This window comes from Carica papaya, chromosome 6, assembly GCF_054855325.1.
Source record: "Carica papaya isolate Zhongbai chromosome 6, ASM5485532v1, whole genome shotgun sequence".
NCBI lineage: Eukaryota > Viridiplantae > Streptophyta > Magnoliopsida > Brassicales > Caricaceae > Carica > Carica papaya.
This window is the reverse complement of record NC_142314.1, coordinates 34,776,154-34,788,699: the sequence shown is the minus strand read 5'-3', so window position 1 is coordinate 34,788,699 and position 12,546 is coordinate 34,776,154. Positions and strand designations below refer to the sequence as shown.

The 12,546-nt window shown below is 33.7% G+C and overlaps 1 protein-coding gene across 2 annotated transcripts; it reads right to left on the bottom strand.

Annotated features, from left to right (window-relative positions):
* Window positions 1-9,050: 9,050 nt before the first annotated feature.
* On the bottom strand, window positions 9,051-12,480 carry LOC110825275 (LOW protein: ammonium transporter 1-like protein). 2 transcript variants are annotated; one of them, XM_088223233.1, is made up of 9 exons: window positions 12,195-12,479; window positions 12,022-12,081; window positions 11,895-11,942; window positions 11,177-11,309; window positions 10,991-11,067; window positions 9,895-9,993; window positions 9,734-9,804; window positions 9,546-9,636; window positions 9,051-9,421 (listed from the first exon to the last, which is right to left on the bottom strand). In XM_088223233.1, the coding sequence occupies exons 1-9, from the start codon at window positions 12,417-12,419 to the stop codon at window positions 9,311-9,313; spliced, it is 915 nt and encodes a 304-aa protein (XP_088079359.1). In that variant the 5' UTR covers window positions 12,420-12,479; the 3' UTR covers window positions 9,051-9,310. The 2 variants fall into 2 exon arrangements, with proteins under 2 accessions (XP_088079359.1, XP_088079360.1); XM_088223234.1 differs by lacking the exon at window positions 9,051-9,421 and having other exon boundaries at window positions 9,546-9,658; window positions 12,195-12,480.
* Window positions 12,481-12,546: the final 66 nt, after the last annotated feature.

Genomic DNA, 12,546 nt, shown 5'->3' with positions numbered 1-12,546 from the left:
TAGAATTTGGCTGATATTTTTCTAAGAATATAATGGATGAAAGTGAAAAGATAAGGAAGTTTGAGTGGGGTCTTCGTCCTAAGATCAGACAATAACTGTATGTGTTTGAGCTCAGCACCTAATCAGCAGTTCTGGCTAAGACACAGCTAGTAGAGAGGAACCTTCGTATCTTTTCTCTAGTGGTAAGTAATTTCAGACCCCCGCTTCCACACTGCAGACCCGCACCTACTATACCGGTTCAGCAGAATAAGAGACCTAAACGTGTGACTCAAGCCCTTTCTCAAGCCCCGGCAGTAAGACGCGGTAGAATTTACCAGCACTGTGGTAAAGATCATGGAGACCGACTATGCTATCGCCTCAACAGTACCTGCCACATATGTGAAAGTGTTCAACATTACGCGAGATAGTGCCCACAAAATTAGAATTAGACCATACCTCCCATCCAGGGCAGAGCTTACACCCTTACCCAGTACGATGCTGAAGCCAACCTGGACATGATTCAGGACATGTACACTATTTATAACCACCTTGCATATGTTTTGATTGATACTAGTGCTTCACATTTTTTTGTCTCACATACTTTTGTAAAAAATTTGAATTTGTTACCTGAAAATCTTAATTCTGTTTTATTTGTGTCTACTCCTGGGCATGAGACACTATTAGGGGAGGTCATATATAAAACTTGTATCATAGAGATAGCTGACAAAGAATTGAATATAGACTTGATAGAAATAGACACGAGAAATTTTGATATAATTCTAGGAATGAACTGGTTAACGGTCACGCCACCATAGACTGCTTCCATAAGAGGCTTGTATTCAATCTTCCCAATAAAGAGTCATTCACAAATTAATAAAAATGTTAGATATTTTTTTTTCTCATAGAAATTGCATCTTTATATGATGCTTAACTCGATTGTCTTTTCTACATTATGTAAAACTAAAAAAGAAATTTATATTCAAGATATTCTTGTGATCCGAGAATTTCTGGTTGTATTTCCTGATGAACTACCCGGACTATCAGTGGATAGAGAAGTCGAATTTATCATAGATTTTCAGCCTGACACCCAGCCCATCTCAGTTTCCACGTACTGCATGAGTCAAATAGAGATAAAAGAGCTAAGAAAATAGATCAAAAAATTACAGGATAATGGGTTCATCCGATACAATATATCTCTTTAGGGTGCTAGAGTCACGTTTGCAAGGAAGAATGATGAGTACCTGAGGTTATGTATTGATTACAGGGGATTGAACAGAGTCACAATCAAGAACAAATACCCCATCCCCCCAGATTGATGATCTTTTCGATCAGTTACAGGGTACTTAGGTTTTCTCCAAGATAAACTTGCGTTCGGATTACCATCAGGTAAAGATCATGATAGAAGACATTCCCAATGTAGCTTTTAGAATCAGGTACAGACACTATGAGTTCCGAGTTATCCCATTTGGGCTAACTAATGCATCAGCCATTTTTATGAACTTGATGAACAGGGTTTTTAGGCAATTCTTGGATCAGTTCGTTATTGTGTTCATTGATGATATCTTGATCTATTTAAAGAGCAGAGAAGAACACGTTCATCACCTGACTCAGGTTTTACAAGTTCTTAGGGATAAGAAGCTACATGCAAAATTGAGTAAGTATGGGTTTTGGCTTGAGCAAACTACCTTTCTAGGGCATATAATATCAAATAATAGAGTGTTAGTGAATCCTGATAAGGTTGAGGCAAAACTCGGTTGAGAAAAATTAACTTCAGTTAAGGAGATCTGTACATTTCTATGAATGATAGGATACTACCGTAGGTTTGTGAAAATGTTATCTAGCCTAACTGTTCCATTGATCCGACTTACAAAGAAGAACGTCAAGTTTGAGTGAAATGATGATTGTGAAAGGAGTTTTCCAGAATTCAAGAAGCAGATGACTACCGCACCCATGTAGGCTTTACCGTGTGGGATAAGTGGAAACACAGTGTATAGTGATGCCTCCTACTTGGGATTATATTGTGTTCTGATGCAGCATGTGAATGTTATAGTCTGTGAGTCCAGGTAGTTGAAGAGTCATGAGGAGAATTACCCACCCGCGACTAGAAACTTTCCGCTATTATCCATGCCCTAAAGATTTGGCGCCACTACTTATATGAGGAGACTTTTGACATTTATACAGACCATAAGAGCTTGAAACATATATTCATTCAGAAAGATCTTAACATGTATCAGAGACATTGGATAGAGCTTCTCAAGAATTATGATTGCAAGATTTTGTATCACTCGGGGAAGGACAATGTGGTAGCCGATGCGCTCAGCAGAAAAAGTGTAGGTATGTTGGCTCACTCAATGGTTTCTGAATGTAGGGTAATAGGGGCTGCAAAACATATATGACTTCAGGACTTGAAGAGGGTACATGTCTGGCCCATCTAACTGTCCAATTCAAACTGATTCAGAGAATAATGGAAGCTCGATTGACTGATTCCACTCTGACAGCTCTCAGGAATGATACAGAACAGAGAGCTAATCCAGAATTCTGAGTCTCTTTCGATAGGTTGCTCAAGTTCTAGGATATAGTGTGTGTTCAAGATGACAGTGAACTAAAAAAGGACATTATGACAGAAGCTCATAACTTAAAGTTCACCATGCATACCGGAAGTACTAAAATATACCAAAATATAAGATCTCGTTTTCGTTGGAGCAAGATGAAAAGAGAAATTTATGATTTCATCTCCAAGTGTCATGTATGTCAACAAGTTAAGGCCGAGTATCAACACCTAGGTGGGCTACTTCAGCCATTACCGATCATGGAGTGAAAATGGAAACATATCACCATAGATTTTATGACAGAGTTGCCTAAGTCATGCTCGAGACATGATATTATCTAGGTAATTGTCGACCGGCTCACCAAGTCCTCTCACTTCTTAACTATCAAAATGACTGACTCCTTAAACAATGTAGCAAGAATTTATATCCGAAAGATAGTTAGGTTACATTGAGTTTCGGTGACAGTGATATCCGACAGAGACCCTTGGTTCACCTCTCGATTTTGGTCTAGTTTTAAGTAAATAATAAAAATAAAACTATCCTTCAGTACTGCATTCCACCCTCAAATCGATGGACAATCAGAACGGATAATTCATACACTTGAGGATATGTTCTGAGCTTATGTTCTAGATTTCAGAGGCTATTGGGATGACTACCTACCCTTGAAGAGTTCGTTCATAATAACAGCTACGAAATAAGTATCGACATGACCCTTGTATGAAGCATTATATGGCCGACCTTGTAGGTCACCGATTTTTTAGGAAAAGGTGGGTGATAGAAAATTGTTTGACTTAAATCTTGTATAGGGAACTACAACTAAGATAGTTAAAATCAGAAAGAACATCTAAACAGCTTAGAGTAGGCAAAATGATTATGCGCACACCCGGGTGAGAGATTTAAAATTTGAGAAAGGTGATGGGTATTTCTTAAAGTCACTCATTTCAAGGGAATCAGCAGGTTTGGTAAGAGGAAGAAATTAAATCCTCAATTCATTGGATCGTTTGAAATCTTGAACAGAATTGATACGTCCACCTACAGACTAACACTACCTTCAGAGCTATCCAGAGTCCGTAATGTGTTTCATGTGTTTATGTTATGCAAGTACAACTCGGACCTCCACATATTCTATCTCACTAGCCCCTCTCATTACAAAATAATCTATCATATAAGGAGGTACTGGTAGGCATTGTAGATCAAAAGAGCAGAGTACTTCGCAATAGAGAAATTCTCTTTGTCAAGGTTCTATGGCAGAATCACACACAAGAAGAGGCCACTTGAGAGCTAGAATTGAACTTAAGAGCTCAATACCCCCAACTATTTGACTAAGTGAAAGGGTGAAATATTTGAGGGACCATATTTTTTCTTAACATGGGAAGAGTTGTAATATCCAGACCCAAAATTTGGCATGGGATAATTTTTTTTATTTACAAAATATATATAAATAATTAAAAAATTTATTTTAATTTAAATTTTATTAAATTTTTGAGAAAAATAATGAATTAGGGATGAAATTAAAAACAGTTTTGGGAAAAAGGGGTGAAATTGAGAATAAAATAGGTGTTTTTAAAAGAAAATTCGAAAACATGGGGTAAAATCGTAAAAATAAGAAGTTTAGCCACGTAGTACGGCCCAGTCAACAGCCACAACAAATTAGAGCATGCCATATGGTAGACAAGCTGACATCGACACCACACAGGAGGCCACGCGAGCGATTTGTGTGTTTGGCGATCCGACGGTCTAGATCACATTCTGCGTGCGCGGATGGCCCAGATGCATTTTCTCTTTAGGCGCGATTAGATGGATGGGGTTGATCACAATGCCTGACCCAGATTCGTCCATGTAATCAGCATAAGCGAAAAATCATCGAACAGTGCTCCTCGCTCCACATCGACTTAAATGAGTGGCCTAAATCGAATGGAAAAGAGTTTTTAAACTCCACTTCGCAGGGAATCAAAATCCTAACCAATAGAAGGATGACAGAAGAAGAAGAAGAAGAAGGGTGGCCGGAGAAAGAACGAGATGTCAGAGAAGGAGGTCCACCACTGTCGTCGCTGCACCGAAGCCACCACCGACACCAAAATAGGTATTTTTTCCCCTTCCCAATTGAAATTCAATCCCGAGTCTCCATATGCCCAAATCAAAGCTAAAGGGTCAATGGTGAGCCAGAAACTGCGAGCAAAGCTCGGTCGAGCCACCGTAGCCAAAACTCAAAACCCTCTCTAATGAACCCCCTTATCGTTTCTTATTTCATGTAATTTTTTAAGCACTGACTTCACTGTCCTTTTATGGTGCAGGTTAGCCAAAGAAAAACCCCAGCCGCGAAGAAGGATCAGTAGAACCGCCACACCTAGAGACTCTCCCGTTGGTAGGTTTCTATATTTTGCCTTTTCTGGCCAAGCGAGACTCCCTAACGTGTTTTCTCGTAGGGTTACGTATAAAACCAACTAAACCAAACCTAAACCGACTGGAACTAGCCAGACTTAGGTGAATCGCTGCCATAGGCAATAGAGCCAATGTCGAAGCATGGCGACACTGCCATGTCGAAACTCTAAAATTTGCCGAAAATATTTTAAAACACGTATTTTGCCCTTTTAGGATATTTTTGAATACATGACGGGTATTTTAATTTTCATAAGAAAAATTCAAAACACTCAGAGATCGCCAGAAGACATAATAGATAGTATAGTATTTCAAACACCGATCAAAGTAAGAATACATCACCCTATTTCTTGTTACATAAATTGAAGCTTAATAATCAATAACACTGTATTTTGTAAAAATTAGAAAATGCTAAAAATAATTGCAGGTAGCTAATGGAGTCGGAATCGGTTAGTTCATATTTTTCATGGTTTACTATTTATTTTACATATACTACTTAAAATTCTTACTATTCTATTATGTGAATTAAATTGATAGACTTAATTGCTCTCTCGGTTATTTGGTTTACCTCACTGCATATCCCATTTATTGGTTCATTTTACAATAAATATTTCAATTATGTTTCCTGATGTACGTATCGCCTATTTGCATGACCTACTATTAATATGTAAATATAAGTTATTGATATGTAACTGGCAAGTAGTTTATACTTTGAATCTATATAAGAAAAGCTTACTAGGTATCCTGAAAAAATGTGGATAGACCCGGTACATAAGGAACCCTACTATGGACATTGCTTCAATAAGAAGGAGTTGAGAAGTCCAATACCGGAAGGGTTTGAAAAATCTAGTTCACCCTCATACCGGACGGGGTATCGAGGCGATAGTGTGTTTGGGCCCCATTACCGGACGAGATATGGGGACAATTGGGTTAATTGACAAATTTGGATATTGTGTTCACGAGTAGAGGAATATCCTTATGGATTCCCAGGGATTCCAGTAAGCAGGTAAAAAGAAAAATTATCGTTCTTGCTCACTTGTAAATAAAATCATAATGTTATTTGAGTAATTGTCTTTATAGGTTGATTTTGAAAAATTTGTAACAGTAAGTATGGAATAAATAGTTTTATTTATATTAAATGAATTTGCTTAAATTAAGAGTTTCATTAGTTGTTTTATGTTTTTTTACCAACTTTCGATTTTCGTATCAGTGATTAGTGTGATATTCTTACTGAGTTAGTATAGTTCATCCTCCTATTAACTATTTCAGATAAAGAAGAATAAGATCCAAATCTTGATCAGTAGAAGGGTTGTGAGTAAGTTTTCTTCCGAACCCCATCAAGTACTAGTGGAGGTAACCCCTTATGATATTTATTTATTATTTTTAGTTATTTATTTTGTTTCTTTTTACAAACTGCTATAAAAAGGATATTCTTGTAACCCTATTGGGCATTCTAATTTACAGTGTAAGAAATGCAAACCATAACATTATTGTTTGTTTTCGTATTTAAAGTAAGAATTCGTTTTCTTTAAGTTTCGAGCCTTTACATTTATCAATATACATAATAATTATTTATTTAATTTTTTAAATATAAAAATAATTTTTAAATACATTACAATAAAACTAATGTAATAGTATAAATGACAATTATATATCTATCTAATATAATAATACGAAAGTCATATATTTAAGTACTTTAAATATAAAAATAGAGTATAAAACGTGATAATATTATTATGTGATTAATTTTTAATTAACTAATAAAAAAATTGTAATTGTGCACTAAATTAATTTCCAATTTTTAAAATATGACAATTTTTTTATTTTTATTAAAAATTTATTTGCTTTTATGTAATTTCTATTCTCATAAAATAACATGTTTATTATATAATTATAATAATTTTATTCTATACATAGTATGTAGTGCTAAATTTAATTTTATTTAATACATAATTAATGTACATGTCATTGCTAATTTGTGACAAGTATTATTATTGGTTAATAATTATATATACATATATATATATATATGCAATAAACGTGGGTGTCCAAGGAAGTCCATAAATCTACTGAAATATTTTTCAATCAGTTAAAAAATTTCAAGAATTGATTTAAAAATTAAATATATAGAAATATGTAATTTGTAACTACATCAAGATCTTTTACAGTTTGTAGAGATTCGTGTTCTAAAATTGTGTGTATATATATATATATATAATATTTTTTGTAGAGTTTTTTTTTAATATTAATTATATCTTTACATCGTTCTAGAAGTGTGTGTATATACATATATATGTGTATCTGAATGCAGTCATATATATATATATATATATATATATAAATAATACTGTAACCCACATTATTACCTTAATAAATAAAATAAGTTACATGGGATATTAACTTACAGATAAAATATTTTGCTTGGCCATCACTTCTTTAAATTTAATTCCGGATACGTAAGAAGTGATGTCATAATTATCCAACAATTTAATTAATATAAAATAAGATGAATCAATTTGTAGCGTCATAAAAAAATATTCCTCTAGTAGTCTCTCCGCCACATAATTTATCTATTTTTATTCTAAAAAATATTTAATTAATTATATAATTAAAATATTATCTATTATATATAATTTTATAATACACTCATAAAATAAAATAACATGTAAATTTTATTTTTTTAATAAAATTTAAATTTATAATCTTAAAGTTTAATTTTATTATAATCTAAATTCAACATATTTTAATATTATATATTTTAAAGATATTATCTAATAATTTTATTAAAATATTTTAATCACAACATTTTTTCTAATATATTAATAAAAATAAATTATTAAATTTTTTAAATTAAATATTATAAATTTATTTATAAAAAAAAATAAAATCTATATCTTTAATGAAATTTAAGTTTGAAATATTTAAATAAAATATAATAATTTTAATAACTAAAACACTTTATTATTAATTATTATATATTGCAAAGATATAGAAAAGATATATATAGATATATATATATATATATGTATGTATATACATACTATAAGATACCCGTTTGTATATTTAGGTTTTGTTGGTGTCTTGGTGAACAAATAATGTGGTGATTAAAATAAAAGCCAATGGTCACTAATGGCTTCTCAGTGAAGTTGAAGAAGATGCCAATTACCCATTCTTATTATTAACAAAACCAATCTCTGCCTCAGCAGACTACGACACCTTCTCTTCCCAATATACATACATTCATACATATATATATATATATATATATATACTCACACACTTATATATATATATATATTGAAAATACACCCTTTTGCTAATTCCTGAACTCAAAGTATTTATATACAAAGAATCATATAGATATGAAAAGTTTATTTAACAAACAATATGACATAGACATGACAACCAAAACCCATCGAGTGTTATTTTATGGCATCAGACACTGACTGCATTGCTTATAAATATACACATACATATAATATAATATAATATAATGTAATACATATTGTATGCATATCAGCAGATTCTTCTCCTTCCAAGGCATGGCCTAGCTGCCGCGGCTTTGTCCATACTATCTATATCTATATATATATATATACACACATATCAAACACTTGAGTATAATAATTAGGCTACGGATTTGTTTATTGTTTCAGTCATATCATGAAGTATACACATATAATATTATATTTAAATTTCATGTTCATGTAACATTTGATGAATCAATGAATCATCTACCTGTTTCAGTCAGCTTCAGTAGGTTAAATTCCTCAAATTAATTGATTTTAATTAATCATGAAATTTCACCTCTTTGTTAAAATTGAGTTCATATCTAATTTTATTTTTTTAATAAAAATTTATATATTTTAATAATTATACGAATAGTTGTTTACCATTAATTAATAACAATACAATTAATAATATTATAATATCTGATAAAAATATATATAAAAAACATAATTATCTATTAAAATTATCGGTATCGTGGATCTACTTGTTACAAAAGGAAAATCTTGGAGACTGACCAACTACGAATAGATCTCACTTTCGAGTACGAGTAAAAATATCTATTAATCCATATCGTGGGTCTACTTGTTACAAAAGAAAAATCTTGGAGACTGACCAACTACGAATAGATCTCACTTTTGAGTACGAGTAAGAACATCTATTAATCCATATCGTGGGTCTACTTGTTACAAAAGGTGAACATCCCAATTCCAAAACATTCACAGAGGCTCTCAGGCAGGCATTGAAAAGGAGATGAAAAGAGTCTATTTACTTTTACAATATTTACCCTCAACCTCTCTCATTTAAAAAAAACAAAACAAAACAAAAGGGAAAAACCAGTGAGGAGGAGTTTGCAATTTACAACGAAAATTACACGAATGGCAGAGCCAAGAAAGTCATTTTTCTTTGGACTCAAGTTGTTTACCAAGTAAAAGCAATCCAACAGTTGTAAAAGCTGATAAAACTGTCGATGAATAGCAAAGTGCCAGCAAAGCTCCCCTCAGCGACTGCACCCACGAGTTTCCCAAGTGTGTTAGTTTCTTGCAAATGGCAAATACGAAATGTTTTTTTCAACAGAGGCAAATACCATATATTTGGCAAAATTAGACATGGTTAATATTTTTTCCGAACCTTAGCAAGAAGCAAAGCATTGCCATTTGCATACTGCAATGAGCTGTCCGGGACGCTCTGGATACCTTGAGCAAGTTCCCATGAAAGGATACTACAGTTCCGGTGTTCGAGCACTTAAAAGTTAGTTTAGTTTATGCATGATTTTGTTCAAGTCCATGAGAAAATTACGAGCTAAAGAATATATTTACCCGAAAACAAATCCAATTGCAGCCCCAATATTGGCTTTATCCGGTGTTACTTCTACCTGAAGCTCTCCAAACTGCAGTCACGAAACAATATCACTTCACATTAAGAGCGCAAAATACATATTTATGAGATGCATCCCAACAAGTACCATGTTATGGCCTACCTTCAGTACCCTTGCTTCTGTCTTAGGTTGCTCATCTATTGCTGTAGACACTGAAGTTGCAGATAGAAGTTTTCCAGTTGTAATCATTGCTTTTGCAATCTGTAATATTTAAACAGTATTTAAGCAATTCACATAAATTACTAGTTCATGCTATACAAACTTCCCCTTCAAGAACTGTTCTACTATTTGGGCAAAGCCCATCCATTTCCAACTTTTCTCTCAATGGATTTAAATAGCTATGTAAGTATTTTGTTTGTGCAGGAAAGAGTGCGTAGGAAGAAACAACTTTCCAAGTCAAAAGCATGAATTTCTATTCAGGGAAATTTGGTATGTGGCCCATGCATTTCCTATAACAGAACAGAATTCTTCTACGTCTTGCATATATAAAGCAAACAGCCATTTCAAAACATTGGCAATAAGTTCCATTGTGGCAGTAGCAACTGTTTATTTAACATTACCATAATTTTTCTGGAACTTCAATGGTGGTTTGAGGTCTATTAATATGTATTTGGCACATTTTCTGTAACAAATAACGTAGTTATTCAGGAGCTGAACTGAGTATTAGAGGTTAATACTACAAATACAGTTTGGGCAACAATTATTTGTGCAACAATTCTGGTTTGAGCAGAATCACAGTAAACAGATGAGGGCTTTTCCTTCTCCCTTGTTTCCCTTTCTTTCTGTCTGTAACATCTAGTGGCTAAGGGGTAATCTGTTGACCCTACGCACATGTGAACTTTAGCTTATGATTCCGGCCCCTTTCCTTTAAATAACTCATTCAAGTGTTCTTGCATCTGAAATTATCTAACCTTGAGCAGATTTCATTTAAAATAATAAAGAAATTAACCCTTCTACTAAAGAGCTAGAACCACACAGTCTATATCATATGACAAGACACAGGAATCTATTATTTCTATTTTCTCTTTACAAGACCTAAGGAGTGTATTATGATGCCTAGACTGTAATGACCCATCTCCATTTTACTTGAAGTTTTTCCAATAATCAACTGCCTTTATATTCAACAAGTTTCTAAGCAGTGCTCAACCAATGTAACAACACAGAGCAATTCCACCAAATTTCAGATGATGTAAGATACCTTCTGTAATTCCCCCTGGCCATACTGCCCCATGGACTGGAACCTCCTTCCAGAAGATATCAGACGTTTGCCAAATGCTAAACCAGCAAAGAAACAGAATAATAGACATCAGCAAAGGGCTACAAAAAGAAAATAAAAAATAGAAGGTACATGAGCACCAGCAGTTGCATACGCTTCAGCACTTGCCTGATTTTTCCCTGTCAGACAAAGAGCTCTCGAGCACGGGAAGCTTGCGTGCTAAAGCATAAGAAGTTGATGTCTCAGCCAATTCCCATGCACGAGAGAGATTCAATAACGTCTCACCCAGCTCTTTACCGCACTGAAAAAGATATTGAAAGGAAAAAATTTTACGTCAGAATTTCGGTTCAATAAATGCATAGCTTCAGAATGCATTTTCAATAGAATCCAATCGACATTCTTCTTTCAAATCTTTTATTCTTTTCTATTCCCATAACCTTCACTCTGTTTGTTGAATTGAACGATTAATGAACAAATAGAAAAGAAACTAGTTCAGACAGAAAACATTCATGTGAATTTCGGAACTCAACCAGAAGAAAATCATAAAACCTTTATTCTCATTTACAAGTTAAATTGTGTTTGACATGATAAAACTAAAATCTAGTCTAAATACAAAATGTAATGATAAATAAAAACAATTCCATAAGAGTATCACTAAGAGAGTCGGCTAATTCTACAACGACAGAAGCAATAAAGAGCATGCAAAAGCATACGAAAAAAAGAAGCTATCAAATACCCACATTTAAATCCTCATCACTTAATTCTAGGAAAAAAAAAATTATAGAACTACAGTACTTCTTTTCCATGTTCATCCTGTTAAACCTTGGATATAAAAAAAAAATATGAAAAGACAAATGCCCTAAATTTTCTTTCGCAGGAAACTAACCTCGTCTATAACAGGCCCATTTGAGAGATCAAAAGCAGCATCATTTAACTGCAACAGAGAAAACCCACCAAGCAAATTATAATGCTTATTGCATTATCGACCCCAAAAAGAAGAGAATTTAGCTTACATCTAAACGAAGATCACTAGGGAGCTGCGCAAAGTAATCTGATGGAAGATCAAAACTATCCTGCACCCAATTCAAAGACAACCAAAATCCACTAAATTCAATCAACAGATTATAAAAATCAATATACATTATATATACTTTATCTATATACCCTGAGGCGCATCTGTACTTACAGCGAGTTGTTGAAGCAAGGCTTGCGGGTCTGATTCGAGGGACTTGGGGGAATCTGATTCTGTGAGAGCAAACGCGACCGTCAGAGGTTTAGAAAGCACAGGGCTTGTAACTGTGAGGGGTTTAGGGGAGGTGAGGGATGGGACATGATGGGGATTTTGGTGAAAGAGAAGGGTAGTAGAGGACGAGAAAAAGAAGGAAGATTGAAGGAGAAGAAGAGAAGCCATTTCTAGTTCAGTCTCAGCAGCCAGCCCTAGGAGATATTTGGTAGTTTTGGAAGTTAGCTTTCTGGTTTTCTTTTAATTCATATTTAATTTAATTTTTTGTGAATATCAATTCAGTTTTTTTTGTTTT

Coding starts and splice junctions, on each gene's coding strand:
- LOC110825275 (XM_088223233.1), bottom strand. CDS start 12,419: ATGGCTTCTCTTCTTCTCCTTCAATCTTCCTTCTTTTTCTCGTCCTCT. Junction 11,943..12,021: donor CTAGTGATCTTCGTTTAGAT/GTAAGCTAAATT, acceptor TCTCTGTTGCAG/TTAAATGATGCTGCTTTTGA. Junction 9,422..9,545: donor ATGCTTTGCTTCTTGCTAAG/GTTCGGAAAAAA, acceptor TCGTGGGTGCAG/TCGCTGAGGGGAGCTTTGCT.